Source organism: Raphanus sativus, unplaced genomic scaffold (assembly GCF_000801105.2).
Source record: "Raphanus sativus cultivar WK10039 unplaced genomic scaffold, ASM80110v3 Scaffold0855, whole genome shotgun sequence".
NCBI classification, from domain to species: Eukaryota; Viridiplantae; Streptophyta; class Magnoliopsida; order Brassicales; family Brassicaceae; genus Raphanus; species Raphanus sativus.
Window position 1 is genome coordinate 1 of NW_026616169.1, and position 19635 is coordinate 19635.

The 19635-nt window shown below is 35.3% G+C and overlaps 4 protein-coding genes and 1 non-coding gene across 6 annotated transcripts; 4 read left to right on the forward strand and 1 right to left on the reverse strand.

Annotated features, from left to right (window-relative positions):
* Window positions 1-2192: 2192 nt before the first annotated feature.
* Window positions 2193-3682, forward strand: LOC130503193 (GATA transcription factor 3-like). 2 transcript variants are annotated; one of them, XM_056997881.1, is made up of 3 exons: window positions 2193-2391; window positions 2618-2890; window positions 2969-3682. In XM_056997881.1, exons 2-3 carry the CDS (start codon window positions 2627-2629, stop codon window positions 3515-3517), a joined length of 813 nt encoding a protein of 270 aa, XP_056853861.1. In that variant the 5' UTR covers window positions 2193-2391; window positions 2618-2626; the 3' UTR covers window positions 3518-3682. The 2 variants fall into 2 exon arrangements, with proteins under 2 accessions (XP_056853861.1, XP_056853862.1); XM_056997882.1 differs by having other exon boundaries at window positions 2197-2391; window positions 2622-2890.
* A 591-nt stretch (window positions 3683-4273) lies between these two features.
* Window positions 4274-4346, forward strand: TRNAE-CUC (transfer RNA glutamic acid (anticodon CUC)). The gene has a single exon. It is a non-coding gene; the product is annotated as a tRNA-Glu (tRNA).
* A 61-nt stretch (window positions 4347-4407) lies between these two features.
* On the forward strand, window positions 4408-5623 carry LOC108839578 (NADH dehydrogenase [ubiquinone] 1 beta subcomplex subunit 9). The gene is made up of 7 exons (XM_018612329.2): window positions 4408-4504; window positions 4585-4697; window positions 4807-4848; window positions 4950-5031; window positions 5124-5179; window positions 5262-5332; window positions 5413-5623. Exons 1-6 carry the CDS (start codon window positions 4408-4410, stop codon window positions 5301-5303), a joined length of 432 nt encoding a protein of 143 aa, XP_018467831.1. The 3' UTR covers window positions 5304-5332; window positions 5413-5623.
* A 305-nt stretch (window positions 5624-5928) lies between these two features.
* On the reverse strand, window positions 5929-13416 carry LOC108843214 (arginine decarboxylase 2-like). Its single transcript, XM_056997887.1, has 2 exons — window positions 11770-13416; window positions 5929-6994 (listed from the first exon to the last, which is right to left on the reverse strand). The coding sequence occupies exons 1-2, from the start codon at window positions 12873-12875 to the stop codon at window positions 6067-6069; spliced, it is 2034 nt and encodes a 677-aa protein (XP_056853867.1). The 5' UTR covers window positions 12876-13416; the 3' UTR covers window positions 5929-6066.
* LOC130503197 (uncharacterized) lies at window positions 8016-8243 on the forward strand. Its single transcript, XM_056997888.1, has one exon. The coding sequence runs from the start codon at window positions 8016-8018 to the stop codon at window positions 8241-8243; it is 228 nt and encodes a 75-aa protein (XP_056853868.1).
* Window positions 13417-19635: the final 6219 nt, after the last annotated feature.

Below are 19635 nucleotides of genomic sequence, written 5' to 3' on the forward strand. Positions count from 1 at the left end.
TATTATATATGCTTGTTGCTTCAACATAAGAAAACAAAGATCAATAATTCGAGAATTTGCATTGGTTATACACACATGTTTTTCCTTGATGCAGAACAAAGAAAATGAAAAAAGGCTAGTGATGAATGATGCAAAAAGAGTGGATGAGTAAGAGGAAACGATGACACGTTCTCCTTTTGCCCCCATCTCCTACTCGTCACTCCTCACCTTACCAGCCTGTTTCTTCTTTTCTTATTGGTATTATTATTATACGTTTTTTTCACTTATTTTACAAAAAAAACTTTAATCAGCCAAAAAGAATGTTATACACTAGCTTTCGAAATTTAAAAAAAAAGTTAAAGATGCATGAATTTGTATAAAGAAGTATACAAATATAAGTATAACACCACCAACGAAGGTTGGCCAAAATAAAATCAGTTCCAAACTAAGTGATCGTAACGACTAGTTCATAATACCAACCCCTACTCTTGAAGGTTGGGGATGTAAAGTCTAAAGTGGTATATTTAGTTCCATACTTCCATTATGATTCTAAAGATATAATGGGACGATCCTTCCATATTTTTGTTATATCTAAGCAGAAGGGTTTGGTCTACTTTGTATGAATTCAGAGCTAGAATCTAATTACATAAACGAAAGAGTCTATAAAACATAGAATATTACATATGAAACAAAAAGATTCCACATTAGGACTCTTCAGTTTAAAAACAGTAAGCTAGCTAATTAAAAATATATATTTGGTGAAGATTATAATAATTCGATTTAGTAAACATAAACTAAAAAGGAAAGACTGTATAATTAGAAGAAAAATACTTTATATTGATAGGTATTTTTGTTATACAGCATTATATTTAAAGGATTTGGCTATAGTGGTCGCTTTGATGAACTCCACTCCAAGGGTGGTGTGCATCTTCTCCATTCCTATCACTACCAAAATCCACACTCTTCTTCTTCTTTTTATGTAGTGATTTAAGAACTTTTTTTGTTGTTGTTGAAAAGAAACTTTATCTTAAGCCCCCTTTAAAAAAACTTTATCTTAAGTTTTGTTTGGTTGAACTTTTGTTTGTGCTGTTTTTGGGTTGTGAGGAAGTGTTTGGATTGAATTTTTTATGAAATTTTGTTTTCTTTGGTTTAAATTTATATTTTAATACATTAAGAAAAAACGAAATAGCATTTCAACCGTTTAATAGTAACCAGCATTTCGCAAGAAGATATGGTCAACTCTTTTGAAAGGATCAAGCTAAATTAGCAATGATATAATAACACTTCAGAAGAATTGTTAAAATAGCATATTATAAAAATCAAGAAATCAATCAAAAGTGTATTGAATAATGTTAAACGGACCTGACTTATCAATTTTTGACGAAAGATAAGCCCAGGCCAAGCATCCACGTGAGGTTGACAAAATAACTAATTATTATAGCAGCAAATGATCTTACTTTTAGAAATAGTAAAACCAATTATTATAGGATTCTATTTTAATAATTATCTTTAATAATTTTTACTCAAATATACACAAAATATTCAATTATAACATGTCCCGTATACAAATGAAAATACAGAGCCTAAAAAAACCAAATACAATACTAAGGGCATCTCTATTGGAGGTTCAAACTCCAAATTCTCACAGTTTTCAAAAAGAATAAAATATTAAAATAATCGTGGTATCCAATAAATGTATAAATCTGTTTCTCCAAAGTCCATCTGTGTGAACATGTATCTTAACTATTTCGTGGACCCCACGACATGTGATGGCCCACGGTTGGTTAGATTATTAATTTTTTTCTTTATTTGGAAAAAAGATCAAACAGTAAAAAAAATTATAATAAAAATTATCTTGTAAACCTCCCCTATGGAGTTCACTAATGGAGATGGTCTAACACTACCTTGGGAAGAGCTTTACAGATAAAACCAAGTTATGGATATGGGAAGTAGTTTGATGAATGGAGCCCAGAGTGTGACGTTAATGTTCAGACGTTAATGTTCAGTCTTGGTGCTGGTTTGTTTAGTCTACGGTCATGTGCTAAATAGTGTAAATACTATAGAAATAAAAACGATGGCTCCATGAATGATTTTATTTATTAAATGGATTAGACTTAACCCTGATTTCGAAGAAAAAAGGACCCATTGATTCCCAAACTCCAATCTTAAGAATCATACATGAAAAAAGATTTTGTAATATTCCTATAGACCATTAAGAAAAAGAAAAAAAGAGCTTTAACTTTTGGAATTGGAAGCACATCACACACACAAAACACAAAGTCTCTGTTTCACCTTTTAACCCATTCAAGGATTTTCCTTTAATTTCAGTGCCCCCCTCTTACTTTACTCATTTACTTATCTATCTTCTCTCCTCTGTTTCTTCGCCTTCTCTCAGCTTTTCATCTTTATCAGGTAAAGAATTATGATAAGCATATCCCTTCACATACCTCTCTCTCTCTTTCTAATTTTTTGAAAAAGTTTGCATGCGCAGACGGTTTTGTGTATAATAAAGCTTAGCTTTCTTTAGCTACTTTATTTCGCTTGTATATGTTATATGTATGATTCATGGTTGTTGTAATTGTGAGAACAAAGACGTGTTGAAACTTTAAAAGATTTTATATGTATGTGTGTATGAAAGAAAGAGTGAATGGAGCTGTGGACAGAAGCTAGAGCCCTAAAGGCAAGTCTAAGAGGAGAAGCTATCAAACATCAAGTGGTTGTGTCTGAGGAACTAAGCCGAACTTCTTCTGCTGAAGATTTCTCTGTTGAGTGTTTCCTCGATTTCTCAGAAGAAGTTCAAGAAGAAGAAGAAGAACTTGTCTCTGTTTCTTCATCACACGAAGAACAAGAACAAGATTGTTGTATCTTTAGTTCACAACCTTGCATCTTTGACCAACTTCCTGCTTTGCCGGTAACTTTAATATATTTCTTATAATAAATTAAAGCAAATTTAGTTGAATTTTTATTTATTATTTTCTGATTCTTTTAGGTTGAAGATGTGGAAGAGCTTGAATGGGTATCTCGTGTTGTTGATGATTGTTCATCACAAGAAGTCTCACTTCTCTTAACACAAACCCACAACACCAAACCAAGCTTCTCATCTCGAATTCCGGTTAAACCAAGAACCAAACGGCCTCGGAACAGCTTAACCGGCGACAGGGTCTGGCCAGTCGTTTCAACTAACCAACATGCAGCAGGAGAGCAGCAGTGGAAGAAGAAGAAGAAGAAACAAGAACTAGCAGTTGTGTTTCAACGAAGATGCAGCCATTGTGGGACAAACACCACACCTCAGTGGAGAACCGGTCCGGTCGGTCCAAAAACCTTATGTAACGCCTGTGGAGTTCGCTTCAAGTCAGGTAGGCTATGTCCCGAATACAGACCGGCGGATAGTCCGACGTTCTCTAATGAGATTCACTCAAACCTTCATAGGAAGGTTCTGGAATTGAGAAAGAGTAAAGAGTTGGTTGAAGGAACAGGTGAAGCTATTACTAAATCAGACCAAGTCAAATTCGGCAGCCAAGTGGTAGAGAAGACTTAGGTAAAATGTAAACCTACTTTTTTAGCATTATCTCTAGTGTTGTGTAATTTAACAACTTGCTTCATTACATTGGAAGCTGTTTTGGAACTAGTTTATAAAAAATGTTTTCTCTACAAAACAAGATTATGTAATTTTTAATGATGTGAGAGACTACCACCACTACTACTTAGAATGATTTTGGTACATTTGAAGTGGTATAGACTTTTACAAGCATACAAATGTTTAATTTTAGAATGGTGACAACATGATTAACCACAGCATAATAGCATGCACATATGACATATCATATACTGAATTTAATCTTGTAGCTTCAAGTTATTACTTTATATAATCTGCTACATAGAAACTTACAATAGAAGGACCACAGTTTTCCATGCATGGACCCTTTGGTCGGTAGTTTCAAAAAGATTTTATTTCATAAACAAAATATCAAGAGAAGAGTAGCTTTATCCCGTGCTGTCTCTGTCTGATCTTCCCCAAGCGTATCCATTACTCAAGAACTTGTCTCTAAATCATGTTTTGCTCGGTTTCTCCAAGAGAACTTTTCATACAGCACGTGATCTGCCTTTGCAAACACTCTTGATACTTCGTCCCTAAAACTAGTTCAACAACAAAAGATGGTATGAAGCGTAGACTAAAACAAACTAAAAAATCAAAGTATCCACGAGAAACGCAAGTCTCTCATAATCTAAATGGCCTCAGAATATTTGGTAGTTTGTGGTTCCTATTAGCTACAGATAAGTACACAGCCAACAGTCCGTTGTAGTCTAGCTGGTCAGGATACTCGGCTCTCACCCGAGAGACCCGGGTTCGAGTCCCGGCAACGGAGCTTTTTTATCATCGTATGGGATTAGGCCCAATCTATTAAACAACATTCCACCCATCATCCGATGCTGTTCTTCAAGTCCTTTCCCTATGGGCCTAACTTTTTTCCAATAACAGGCTCATCTAAGACTTTCTCATCTGTCCCTCTAATCCGTCCAGAAGGTTAGAGGAAGAAGAAGAAAGAGAGTGTAAGTGAGACTCGAAATCAAAATCGGGAATCAGAAAACAAAAAAAAAAATGAGCGGAGTATCCTCGGCGGCGAGCGGCGCAGAAGGAGAGGGTTCGAATCCTCTATCGACGTGCTCTCAAGGATACTCTCAATTGGGCTGTCCATCGCCACATTTTCTACCGCGACGTAAGTGTTTTTTTCCCCGCCCTCAGATCTCCTCCGGTGGCTATTCTCGTTTCACCGATCTCGCCATTTTGTTTTTTGTTTTGTTCATTGATCTTCGTTCCCTTTACAGGCTTCTGATCTTCGCGAGAAGTTCAATGCAAACCAAGATGTGGTATTGATCTTCTACAACATTGGTTTTTGTGAATTTACGTTTTGATTATGTTGTTTTGTCTCTGTTTCTCATTGTTCGTCCATTGATATATGGTAACGTAGGAAGATGTGGACAGAATCGACAAACTGATTGCTCATGGTGAAGCAGAGTACGACAAGTGGCGACACCCTGATCCTTATATCGGTATATATCATCTTTAAACCAATTATTGATTTGATGGGACGATTCACTTCTTGAGTTGGAATTTAAATGACCCCCATGATTTCTTTTTGTAGTTCCATGGGCACCTGGTGGCTCAAAGTTCTGTAGAAACCCCACTCCTCCTGCTGGGGTAGGGTAATCTCGTCACTTTTTATGATCTCACTTTCTCTCATTCACAAGTTCTCTGATCTTTTTTGTGTGGGCTGATGCAGATTGAGATTGTGTACAACTACGGTCAAGAAGACAACCCATGAACCCTTAGTTTCTCATACCCATCACTAAAGTAAGTTGGATCATTTTCTCTGATGCCCAGCGGAACTACTAAGTTGTTAACTTTCAATGGTGTTTGTTTATCTATTGCAGATTTGAAGCATATGTTTCAGAAGATTTATCAAAGACTTTCAAGGTTGAGACTTTGAGGAACCAATTGTAGTTTTTAAAGATGTTTCGTTCTAGTATGACACTCTTGTTTCCAACTTGGTTTATATTTCCGGCTGCTCTTTAGCTTCCAACCATGTGTATCATGGATGTTCCAACTATGAAAAAACAAATCAGGCTAAGTTTTGTTTTTACATTTGGCTTTTTTTTTTTTCATATTGAAAAACGTGGGCTTAAACTGAACGGAACTCTCATACATTGTTTATTTGTTTTGTCTCCTCTTTTGACAAATAGCTGACTAATTTGATCTTCTAAAGTGGACCAAAATAGATGAGATATTTGTAAATTATTCCTAAATATTTATAATTTTTTCGGATATCAGATATTTTTATTTTTGCCAAGCAAATCAAATCGAAAAATCAAATATCTGTAAACTACAAAACAAACCGCAAATAATTTATTGAAAAAAAAATTAAAAACCTTGCACAAATACAACTAAGGATCACGTCGTATCATTATTCCGATAATTTATTGAATAAACTTAAAATGATAACTGAACTGCAAATACAAACCACATCAAAGCCGTCATCATTGCAGTAGTAAAAGCCAAGGTTATTGATCGCAGCTGAAAGAGAGTAGTTACTCAATGATGCCCTCCTCGGTCGCGAGATACGGCATGTTGTGGAACGAACGGTCAAGACAAGCAGCCACATTCTTGTACTCATTCTCATCTTCGTCTTCTTGGCCACCTCCTTTGGTATGCATCACTTCCTCTGCTCTGTGCTTTAGTGTCTGAATCATTAGCTCAGGCTCATGCTGCACTGCTCGAAGAACATCAGAAGAGGATTGGCCAGGCACGGCTCTGGTTACAACAAAGCTATGTGGTCCATCGCTCTGAGAGACACGGACAACGCTTGGCCCACCAAACAGATTATGAACTCCACCCATAGACTCTTCATAAGCCCCTCCAAGGAATATACCCAATAAGTACCTTCCCCCACCTCCATAGCTGTCTATCTCATGCAACGGCAAGCTAGACTCGCCGCCTATGAACTTAACGATCTTCCCATCACTGTCACAAGTTAAATCAGACAAGATCCCACGAGCCCCAGGCTTTTGATCAAGCCTATGGATAGGAACTATAGGGAACAGCTGTCCCACCGTCCCCCAGTGGTCAGGAGCCGAAGTGAAAATCGATAGGTTGATGTTGTAAGTCTGAACCGCATCCGACCCGCCTATAGCCTTCAAAACCCATTCGCATAACCCATCAATCGAACCTAACTGCTCGATGCTCAAAATACCATCTTTGAAACCTTCAACACATCTCTGTTTTAGCTGTTCCACGTAAAGTAGAGACTTTTCTTGGTCTCCACGCATCACAGCTGCGTATAGATCCTCCTCACCTTCGAGCAGGAACTGAATATCATCAGCAGCACTCGGTTGATGAGCCGTTGGTTTAACTGACGAGGCAGCTTCAAAGATCAGCACAGAATGATGAGAAACTGTTGCTCTTCCACTTTCACTGCATATCACCGGATGTTTCACCGATCTCCGGTCACACACATACCTGCAAAATATTATCATTATTACTTATTTAATTATTTACAATTAATATTGAAAATTTGTTATTATGTAAATTAATTTATTGATAGAAAATTTTACCGAATATGGTTTATTTGGTATCTATATATCTATCTATACTATTATTTGAAAAATGATTTTAATGATTTGTCATTTTCTCTATATTTTTAGTAATTTTGTTTATATATCATATTCTCAATAGTTTTGAGTGATAAATTTAAATTTATACTAATCAATTTGAAATAAATAATAGTATACTAAGAGAAAGTAATCACAATGATAGAAAATTTTACCGAATATGATTTATTTGGTATCTATATATCTATCTATACTATTATTTGAAAAATGATTTTAATGATTTGTCATTTTCTCCATATTTTTGGTAATTTTGTTTATTTATCATATTTTTAATAGTTTTGAGTGATGAATTTAAATTTATACTAATTTGAAATAAATAATAGTATACTAAGAGAAAGTAATCACAATGATATCAATAGTGATTTAGATTTAGGAATAGTATATTTTGTATCACAATGATCCTTTATATATGTGTAGCTCGCTCCCCTCTCTTGAAAGCCGAACTGGCGCCTTCTTTTGATAACTGGGTTAGGGTTACCGAAGGCAATCTGGCAGGCAAAGTTTCCCCTTTTATTCGGCAGCCGCCTTTGATGTAACTAAACTAGATAGAGTTTGGGTCACGAATTCGGATTTACCGATCCGAGGGAACCAAATGAAGCATCTTTTTCTCCTTCCGAAAGAAAAGAGGAAGACTTATTCCCACCGAAGTGCACTAATAGAAACCCCTACCAGTCGAAGTGGAATGATGAGCTAAAAGTCCCTTGTACGATGAAGCTGAGTCACAGAAGCGGGAGAGGTGTCTTCTTTGAGGATCGTTTCCTATCGAGTGGATCAAATCCCAAGCCTTAAGAGCCCATTAACCCATCTTCTGTTCCGCTAGCCAGCTAAGCTAAAGCTTGCCATCGACCGGTTCGTTCGGAAGTAACCGCATGCGCTCACCTATCCATCAACCAAGACAGAAGGGAATGACCAACCAAGCGAGCAGAGCCCAACTACCAATCCTATGTTCTCCCAATCTTGGAACTGGCGGCAATCTAACGAATTCGGGAAAGCAAGATGATCGACACTGGAAAAGACGTCTTGGCGAGAGGTGCTTTAGCAACTCGACTGCAAGGAGAGGTGCTTTAGCAACTCGACTGAAAGGAGAGGTGCTTTAGCAACTCGACTGAAAAGCAGAGGGCATAGAGTCACCGACTAAAGCAAGCCAGGAAAGGTAATTGCTTACAGACAGACCAGATTTTGGAATAGCAGCTTACTCTCAAACACCGTATTCCGCCAAAACCATTTACTACGCAAACAAGACCAGCAACTGGTTGAGCTGATAGGACCACAGCTGAGATTGACTCAAGAGCGTCTGTGGCTAAAAGACTAGCAGCATATTCTTCTTCAATTGCGACAGGAGCTCATTCTTTCGCAGCTTATTCGTCGTTTGGGCAAATGGATGTGGGATGGAGCTTGAACTAAGGGACCTGGGGCGTAGCCTTGATTCAAAGTGTCTAGGTACCAAGAGTAAAGGAAGGAGGGCTAACTAATATAATAGGGGTAGGGGGGCGCTAACGAGCAAGAAAGGGCCCCTTTATTAGTAAGGTTGCTTGCTTGTCACACAGGTCGTCTTTGGCTCGTCTCCTTCCGCGATACGCACCTGGTAGTATCCCGCCGTAGATCCAACTTCGAGAAGTATCTCGCGCGGGCGAAGAAGTCTGCAATAAAAGTGGATACTTGTTTTTGATAGTTAGGTTACCTTGTTGAGCGCCCGATAATCAATGCACAAGGCTCCCGCTTTTTCTGGAAAGGGGCTCCCCAACCTTTTCCCAGCAGCAATCAATATAGGGAAAAACTGCCTTGGAGGCTGGAATCAAAATAGGCCTCCATGAGTTCCTGAAATTGATTCCTGAGTTCAACCAATCCCCTTAACTAATAGATGCTAGTTGGGGGGCCATCCGCTTAACCCAGCCCCAGTCTAAATAGTTGGGGGTTTGGCTCCAGGCTCCAACTCGATCTTGTGGTAGACTGCCCTACTAGGGCGCACTTGGCAACTAATTCGTGGGGCATGATATCCCAAAATTCCTCAAGTACTTGCTGCACTTCCTGAGAAAGAAGTAGTCTTGGTATTGGATCCGCTCTTCTGAGAGCATGAACATCAATTAGATTCAATTCCTCTTCTTTATTCTTAAGAGAAACCCCCCCCCCGAACCATTCTTAAGACCACCAAGCTCTCTCGAATGAATTCTACTCTTTCTGCTTTCGAGATAGAAGAGTAGGCAAATTGATTACCCACTAAGGTGTAAAACTTTGTGACTAGATCGTCCTGAAAACGGATGCGACGGGAAGAAGTGGCATTTGTAAGTGTTGCTGACTTAACATTTAGGTTTCGGCATAACAAAGCTTGCACTGTCTTTTCGCACTTAGGCGCACAGCGTGCCATTGGTAATGATTCTACTACGATCCCCTAGAGAGTGGCCAGCTCTACGGTTGGATACCTTGGACTTATTAACATCCCTTTCTGAGGTGACTAATTGGAGAAGAGAAGATCGAAGCTTCGGTGCTTTGGCTATAGCACGAAGTTCGGGATAATAGGAGTCTTATGTGGCACAAGGAAGCCCGACATGGCTAAAAAAACTTTGAGATGATGATCGACCCGGTGATATAGGGAGTATGGTTTCCAAGCGTCCTCGTGGTTGAGCATTCTTTCAACTCTGTGTTGGAGCGCTCTGTTTTCTTTTTGCTGGTTTTTGTACCTTCCCTTCGGAAACCAACTCCGATTGAATGCGGAATCCCGCTAGCCATTATTCGTATTCACTCCAAGATCAAGGAGGCATCTGTAAGCCATCTTAGCTAAGCGAAGAGCGGAAAGAAGGAATAAAGAAAGAGTACTCTCGCCATCAGAACGACTCTCAGCTTCAGCCATTCGAGTCAGAAGGGTGAGAGGGGGGTCGAAGCGCGATGCTTCTGATCTGCCGATTCCGAGGTCAGGGATGAAGATGGCTGTGGTGACTAGGCCTAGGGCAGCTAATCCAACTCTAATTGATACAAACCTTGACTCTCGCTATGGCAAGGAAGCTTTCAATCAACAGAAGCAACAACTACGCCTTAAACGGAGAATATAACTATTGCTCACTTAAGACCGATTTCAAGCAATCATCCAAGCAGAGATCTCGACTGAATTATGTTTTCCTTTTCTTATTGAATTACTATGGTTGGCTGCTTTCGGAGTCAATTTTTTGCTGTTGAATTGAATTCTGCTTCGGACACTCGAAACCCTAAGAATTGAATTCTGCTTTGGACACTTCCAACCCACTAGACAAAGAAGCTACAGGGGGATAGTGTATGAAAGGTTCGCGCGAGCTCAAAAGTTCCATAGTCCCATAAGAACTCTTAGCTACTGAGATACGAGAAGAGATCAAGCTTACCGAAAAGCAATCTCCGGAAGCCCAGAAAGCAGCTATTTCCCGTATTCCCAGCCAAAAGGGCATTCTCTTGAAGAAAGACCGTAGAGTGAAGGCGATATATGATATAGCCAGGCCAGGAAGGCCCATGGAGGAAACATGAGAAGGTACAAAGACATTGCTGCTCAGTGAGACAATGTAACGCGTGTCATCACATCACTAAAATATATTTTATAGTCATTAGAGAATTAAATTAGTCAATGAAAACATATATCATACTTCTTTAAATTAACCATAAAATTAATTCTATTGCATAAGAGATATATTTTCTTCTTTCCTTAAATAAAAATGCGTAATTATCTAATGTGGTTAAATAAATGATTTGAATAATAAAGATTTGATAACAATTATGCATCCTATCTTACTTTTATTTAATTTTATATTATGAAAATAAATTATAAAATTATATTAACTATATAATAAATTTTAGTTCTTTCCTAAATATGTTATATTCTACTTTTTTAAAAAAATTCTACAGTTTAATAAAATTATTAAAAGTCACACATTAGTTTTTTGTGACTAATAATTTAATAATTTTGCTATAACAAAATACAAATAATCATAAAACCATATGAATAAGAAATCTCATTAATATATATTCAAATTAAAAGTATATATCTATTTAGTATTATTTTAATTAAACTATATATCATACATCATATGAAATATATAAATATTTTAATTTCAAAATTTGTATCAAAAGCATTGAGAAATTAATATTTTAATTACAAAATTTGCATTGAATTTTTTAAAATGATTAAATATTATTAAAAATATTAAAAATCTCACATTGGAAATTTTGTTATCAATGATTTATATTCTTATAAAAATGTATAAATGATCATAAAAGTATATGAACAAGAAGCTTCATTAAATAAATAGTCATGTTAAAATATACTATATATCTATATTAGTATCATTCAAATTTAATGATATACTATATATTATATAATCTTTTAAAAACAATAAGAGACAAAAATTAAACAAAAAGGAAAATGTACTCAAAGATTTATTTAACATGAATATACTTTGCATTGCAATTAGTTGATTTTAAAGCTTTAAAATCATAGCAAATAAGTTTTAAGAATATTAGTAGTAATAATTCAGTTTCAAGTTAAAACAATTCTTTAAAAAAAATGAATCTTATCAAAAGATTATATAAAAGAATATTTTGTAAACATGCCTTTAAATTTTATGTAGAATAATCTGCCCTAAGCGAATGTTTGACTTTGCTTACCTGATGGAAGATACAACAGCTTCAGCATACTCCTCGAGTGTATAAGTAACAGATTGATCAGCTTCTCCAGACTTAGACCCATCATAGTCAATCCCCAAACCACCACCAACATCAATAACTCTCATATGTGCACCGAGACGCACAAGCTCACAGTAAATAAGAGCAGCTTCGGAGACACCATCAGAGAGCAACGAAGTCGATGGAATCATTGAGCCAATGTGAAAATGCAAGAGCTGGAGGCAGTCAAGCATACCAGACTCCCTAAGCTTCGTCACGACACGAACAATCTGACTACTAGTCAATCCGAACTTGCCATTTTCACCTGAATTTGACCCGTAATGATTAGTTTGTTTGGTTCTAAGCTTAGCTCTTAACCCAATGACAGGCCTCACGTTCATCTTCTGACTAAGGTCGATAACCAGGTCAAGCTCATGTTCTTGCTCGAGAACAATCACAGTGTTGAACGCAAGCTTTCTCCCGAGGAGAGCCAAAGAAACATACTCACTATCTTTGAATCCGTTGCAGACAAGAAAGGCATCAGGGTTACCTTTACACAAGCAACTCATAGCGAGTAGGATCTCCGGCTTAGAACCAGCTTCCAAACCAAACCGGAAAGAAGAACCGAAATTCACGATATCCTCCACGATGAACCGGTCCTGGTTGCATTTAACGGGATAAACACCTTGGTAATGAGAACCGTACCCCTGGCTCTTAACCGCGGAATCAAACGCAGACTGAAGACACTCGAGCCTGTTCTTCAACACGTCAGGGAACCGTACGATGAGAGGGAACTGCAACCCCAAACCACCGGAGGGTTTGGGATCCGTCGCGTTCTTAACGACATCGAGAAGATCGATGTCTTGGTGAGGAAGCGTGTCGGAGCCATGAGGACGGACGGAGATGTTACCGGAAGAGTTGGCGGTGAAGTAAGGAGCTCCCCAACAGTCGATGCGGTAGAGAGAGGCGGAGAGAGAGGGATTCCAACGGGAAGAGATGTCGGAGAAGGTGGAAGTTGGTGAGGTCGGGATAAACACGTCAGCGGCGGTGGGGAGAGAGCTATCGCCGGAAAAAACGTAACCAGTATCGACGCAAGCTATAGCAGGCATCTTATATATGTGAAGTTTCTCGGGAAAATGAAAAGAAACGGAGACGGAAAGGAGGGAGCTTTAACGGAATTGAAGAAGAGAAGATTGAGGTTGATGAAGGGAGATTACACTCTATTGTGTTTATATACAGGGAGGGAAAAACAAGCAGACAAAACAGAAGATGGTTATGTCTCACGCGAGTTGGATTTGGGCCGTGGGGCCTATTTGTGATATTTCCTTCCTTTCTTAGCTATATTATAAGTTTATAACCAAAGATTATATATGACCAAGTAGTAGGGGTGGCAGTTCTGGTTGTTTCGGTCCATTGGAGTTCTGAGTGTTTGGGATTAAAATTTTCAGCTCCATTAAGTTATTTATAAATTTTGATTCTTTGATTTTTGGTAGGTTTAGGCGTTCGGGTCTTTGGGTCGGTTCTTTTTGGATCCGGATCTTTCAAGTCTTATATTTCTGAATCCAATAGGTAATTCTAAATTTTCAGTCCAGGTTCGGTTTTTTTTGGATCCGGATTGGTTCAGATCTATAATTAAAATACTTGTAAAATATCCATAATTTTTTGGAAGAAAATTCTCTCAAATAGTTTTTTTAGTTTTTGTCATAAAAATATCATTCAAAAAATAAAATGACCAAAATAGCCTCTTTTCGTTTTGAAAATTTTTTTTTTTTTTTTTTTTAAATTTGAAAGCCATACCAAAACCTATCTCTTAACTCTAAACTCTAAGCGTAGATTAATTAATCAAAAATGGTATAAATGCATATTTTACCTTTTAATAAAACCTATTTTGGTCATGTTTCCTCTATCAGTGTTATTTTTGTGAAGATAAACTAAAAAGAATCATCGATGAAAATTTCTATTTTTTTGGATTGGGTTGGGGTATTTAGAATCTAAAAAGACAAGAAATACGTAAATTCCATCAAATTTAATTAAAACATGGCAAGTATATCTAAAATAATACAAAACAACTTAAATAAACTATTAAAATAAAATATTTTTAAAGTTTACATTTAAAACTTCATATTACTTGAAAATGTTACAAAAATAATAACAAATATTGTTAACAAAAAATATTTCAACTAAATCATATAATAAAATTATAGAAAATTGAACACTACAAAACATAGTTTTGGATATTCATGTTTTTAATTCGGGTATGAATCGGTTCTTATCGGATCAGATCTTTTCGGTTCCGGTTCTTTCGGGTAGTAGAATTTTGGATCCAATAGGTACTTATAAAATTTTGGATCGATTCCGGTTCGAGTATTTTTTGGTCGGTTCTGGTTCTTTCGGGTTCAGATTAAAATGTCCATGCCTAAGTTTTCGGTTTATTGGGTTAAAGATTTCAGCTCCATTTGGATATTTATAAATTTTGGTTCAGGTTCGGATCTTTGGATTCAGTTCGGGTTGTATAATCTGTTAAAAAATTATTTAAAATGTCAAAACTCATATATACTATAAATTTCTCAAAATAAAAAAAAATAATATAACATATTAATTTGAGTATATAAGCTTAAATTAAAAATTGGTTTGAGTTGAATATTTGGATGGATTATATATATACATATTTATTTATTAAGTATTTTTGGTGTTATGAGTATTTTTATCTACTTTAAGTCTTTACTTTTGACTATTTCTGTATATTTTAAAATATTTTGGACAACTTCAAAATAACTTTTATATTTTGGATATTTTTTGGATATGAAATCTAAAATAGCTAATATATTCTAGTATATACATCTGATTTGATTCAGATATATTTGGATATCTGAAATATTTTAATTCAGATTGAGTTTAGTTCTCTAGATTCCAAAATTTTGAATCCATTCAGATATTTTAACCAGTTTCGATTTAAATTTGGTACTAATTTTTTGGATCAGATTCGCTTTAATTTTTCAGGTTTAGATTTTTTTTGGACCAATAGTCAATAACAAATATAGCTACTGTTTCTTCAATTTAAAAATTTGTAATATCTGACATCAACTTTTACTTTTATATATATCCATAAAACTTTTTAAAGGTTTAAACATAGCAATTTCTGCAAAAAAAAGTATATAAAAATAAAATAACATCAAAATATGATTTGATATTAGTGTTACCATTATAATCATGTGGACTGAAATTCTTGTTACCTGTTATATAAATAGGAAGTAAATGTTGTGTCACCACATCTTGGTCCACGTTTTTCACATTACCTGGCTCCATATATTTTCGTAAATATGCTTTTCTTTTCCACATTTTGCAGCTGTAATCTATAATCAAATTAACAAGTCATATATACTAAAAATCAAGACAGTTCATAATTATCTTGCAATAATCTTATGTATAAAATTATTCCTTTTAAAAAGAAATTTATTTACATGAAAACTCCGTTAAAAATTTGAGAAACATTTTAAAACCTGGTTTTTTAAAAAAAGAGTTTGGAAATTTATTAGGAACACAATATTTTTATAAAATTTTATTTTCGAAAGCAATGGAAACTTACATGTTATTCTACTTTGAAGATGCGAAGTAATGACTATTTGTTATTTATTATTTAATGAATATTTATTTTCTTTATATATTTATTATGAAATGAATATTTATGACTTATATTATAATTTTATTTTTTAATATTTATTATCATTTTCCTACAATGATTTAACTTGAAATGAAATTAGTTCTATTATTTTCAAATAGGATAACATGTTTTATATTTTTGATTAAATGTTTATAAAATTTATAAAGAACTTTTTTATTATTTGGTTTCTATCTTAGATAAACTAAACAAAAGAAAATAATTGAATTCACAGAGTAAAAGCCGGTTACTAAATTTTTTCTCCCAATTGTGGCTGAAAGTCGAACACGGCACATTTACTAAAAATGTTTTACAAGAACAAGATTTTGTATTGGTCACGAACACGCAGCCACAGTGGTGAAGACAGTAAGAACTTAGAAGAGTGAGCACTATATTTTTGAAAAAGTAGTGTATTTCGTCGCTAAAATCATTCTGATAAAACATTATTTTCCCCTGTACTTCACTTTTAAATAGTTTAACTTTATAATATAGGTGGATTTGTTTTAATGGTGTGCCTCTATAATTGAGTATTTTAAAGTGCCGGCATTTAACACATGTACATGAAGCAATTGCATGGGACCTCTGATTTATTTAAAATTAGGGGCTAATTTTGCTGTCAATGGTTGTTATTCGTCGTTAAGTTTAATGAAGTTGTGGAATTGGTTGACAAAAAAAAAGTTTAATGAGGTGGTGGAACTAGGGGTGTCAAAATAGGTCAAATGGGTCAACCCAACCCATAACCCAAATGGGTTAACTGTTAAAGGGTCATGGGTCAACCCAATCCATTTATTAAATGGGTTGGGTTAACCTATGACCCATTAAATTGAATGGGTCAGATGGATTAATGGTTGACCCATCAACCCAAATCTTTATAATGAATCATTTTTAAGTTAATACCAATTTGATCGAATTAAAAAAAAAAAAATTCTGCTTTTTTGGAAATTGTGTTTTCCGCTTTAAAAAGAAAATTACGTTTTTCGGTTTTGGCGGGAAATTGCGTTTTTCTAGTTTGGCGGGAAATTGTGTTTTTCTCGGTTTTGGCGGAAAATTGTTTTTCCTGGTTTTGGCGGGAAATTGTTTTTCCGATTTTGGCGGAAATTGCGTTTTACGGTTTTGGCGGGAAATTTCATTTTTCCGATTTTGGCGAGAAATTGTGTTTTTCCGGTTTTGGCGGGAAATTGCGTTTTCCGGTTTTGACATGAAATTATATTTCTCGGTTTTTGCGGAAAATTGCAATTTTTTCGGTTTTTTGCGGAAAATTGCGTTTTTTCCGGTTTTGGCGGGAAATTGTGTGTTTCTCGGTTTTGGCGGAAAATTGTTTTTCCCGGTTTTGGCGGGAAATTGTTTTTCCGATTTTGGCGGAAAATTGCGTTTTTACGGTTTTGGCGGGAAATTTCATTTTTTCCGGTTTTGGCGGGAAATGTGTTTTTCCGGTTTTTGCGGGAAATTGCGTTTTCCGGTTTTGACAGGAAATTATATTTCTCGGTTTTTGCGGAAAATTGCAATTTTTTCGGTTTTTGCGGAAAATTGCGTTTTTCCGGTTTTGGCGGGAAATTGTGTGTTCTCGGTTTTGGCGGAAAATTGTTTTTCCCGGTTTTGGCAGAGAGAGAGAGAGAGAGAGAGAGAGAGAGAGAGAGAGAGTTTTTTCCGATTTTGGCGGGAAATTGCGTTTTACGGTTTTGGCAGGAAATTGTATTTTCCGGTTTTGGCGGGAAATTGCGTTTTTCCGGTTTTGACAGGAAATTATATTTCTCGGTTTTTGCGGAAAATTGCAATTTTTTCGGTTTTGCGGAAAATTGCGTTTTCCGGTTTTTGGTGGAAAATTGCGTTTTTCCGTTTTTGGCGGGTAATTGTGTTTTTTCGGTTTTGGCGGAAAATTGTTTTTCCCGGTTTTGGCGGGAAATTATTTTCCGATTTTGGCGGGAAGTTGCGTTTTACGGTTTTGGCGGGAAATTGCATTTTTCCGATTTTGGCGGGAAATTGCGTTTTTCCGGTTTTGACAGGAAATTATATTTCTCGGTTTTGGCGGAAAATTTCAATTTTCCTGTTTTGTCGGGAAATTGTTTTTTTCCGATTTTTGTGGAAAATTACATTTCTGGTTGTGGCGGAAAATTGTGTTTTTCTGTTTTTTGTGAGAATTTGTTTTTTGATTTTTTGATTTTTTTTTAATTAAAGTTTTTTAAGTGGGTCAGATTTGACACAACCCAATAGACCTATTTAACTTGTTAACCCATTAACTTGTTAACCCATTAACCTGTTAATTCATTAACCTGTTAACCCATTAACCCATTGAATCAAAAATAAACAGTTCATTTGGGTTAATGGGTCAACTTGGATTGGGTCAACCAATGGATTATGACCCATTTTGACACCCCTAGGTGGAACCATGTAAACCGTATTTCTACCAAGTAACCCCATTTGTCACCTTATATATCCTTTTTAGATAAATTAATACTGTATTACAATGAATAGAAGAAAATAATTAATTAAACATTAATTATCTTTTAAGTTAAATTATACTATCTTCTCAATACTACTTTGATTATGAAAGTGTGATGGATGGTTTTGCAAGAAAAATGTTATTTTTTAAGAACTAATAATTTTTACGATAGTTTCAATGATACTGTAATTTTTGTTATAAACTTAAGGTTTTTATGGATTAATTTTCTATGCATTATTTAAGGGCCTATTTTATAATTTCGTATTGGATCATAAAAATCTTAGAATCAGCACTGATACTTTATATTATTGAAATAAATCTATTTATATAATAGAGTTACTATATTTTAGATTTTAGAGTGAAATATATATAGAGAAAAATGATATTTCAGATGGCCTAATGTTTATCTGTGTCCATTCAAATTTATAATTTTATGCGCTTATACATCCAGTAGTTATCACTTCTACATTCGGCCCTGCTCTACGAGTCGCCGCATGGCCTTAAGAGTCTTACGTGGTGGTGGAGTAGTTTCATTATGATGTTTCTGTGCTTCTTCTTTTCTCTTCTATTTTTAGTTTTAAAATCTTAACATGTATTGCTCGTCTGAGCTGCGTTATTATCTTTTTCAATGGATGAGTGGATGACGCGATATTATCAAGATCCGAGACGACGATATCTAGCTAAGTAGACCAAGGAATTTTTCTTTTTCAGTTAAACGGATCAGATTATTCCACGTTTGTATGTTGGGTGTTTCAACCACAACCAACTTTCTTGGGTGCTAATACTATGTTTTAAATGTGCGCAAGGCCATGCTGGAAGTATGTAAATACATTATTGTTATCAGCAGTTACATATTAAGGGGACCGCTTTTATTTGGAAACATGTAAATAAATTGTTGTCAGCAGTCGGTAAACCTTTTTTTTGTCAACAAAAATATAAGATTTACTAAAGTTATTATGTTAGTCTTCCTCTTCTTTGTGATTGTGTATTTGTTACTATTTTTATTATTATAAATCTTATTTTATGATCCAGTTAGCTCTGAGAGATATTCATTTAGTGTTACAAAGTGGACTAACCAAAAAATATATTATATTGTCTGATTCAAATTTTAATACCTTCCAATTAATATCAGAAAGTAGATTAATCATCTGTTATGATCTACTATGTAAATCAGTTGGACCAAAACTCAAATTCAGACTCGCCAAATAATGATAATTTAGTTTCCAAAAAGAATCTAACACCAAACCCCAAAAAATTACCAATAGACTATCACCCCCTAGTTGTGTATTTGTTACTTCATATAGTTCTATTAAATTATGTGTTCTTCTCTTGTGTCTATACGTGCAATTTATCCACCGTAAGTATGAATGAATGGTTTCACCAAAAAGTAACAGTAGTGTTTTTTTTTTACAACTTAATGACAAAAGGAAAACAGATTCCAAGAGAGAATGGATTCACCAAAAAGTAACACTAGTGTATTTTTTATTTACAACTTATGAAAAAGGAAAACAGATTCGAAGAGCATCTGAATCTGATGATAAATTTGGGCAACTTAGAATTGGGATATGCAATAGAATAAGTGAAAAGAAAACGCGTAGACTGCGGTGAACAGCAGCTTGGAATTTGAGGGCAAACGTCCGCCACTCATCTTATGGCGATCGTACATGACTGATCTTTCATACCACTGCTCTTTTCAGTGATGGATCTAGATATTTTGAATGTAAACATATAAATAAATTATAAGGAAAATAGGAGAAGGGGAGCTTTGAAC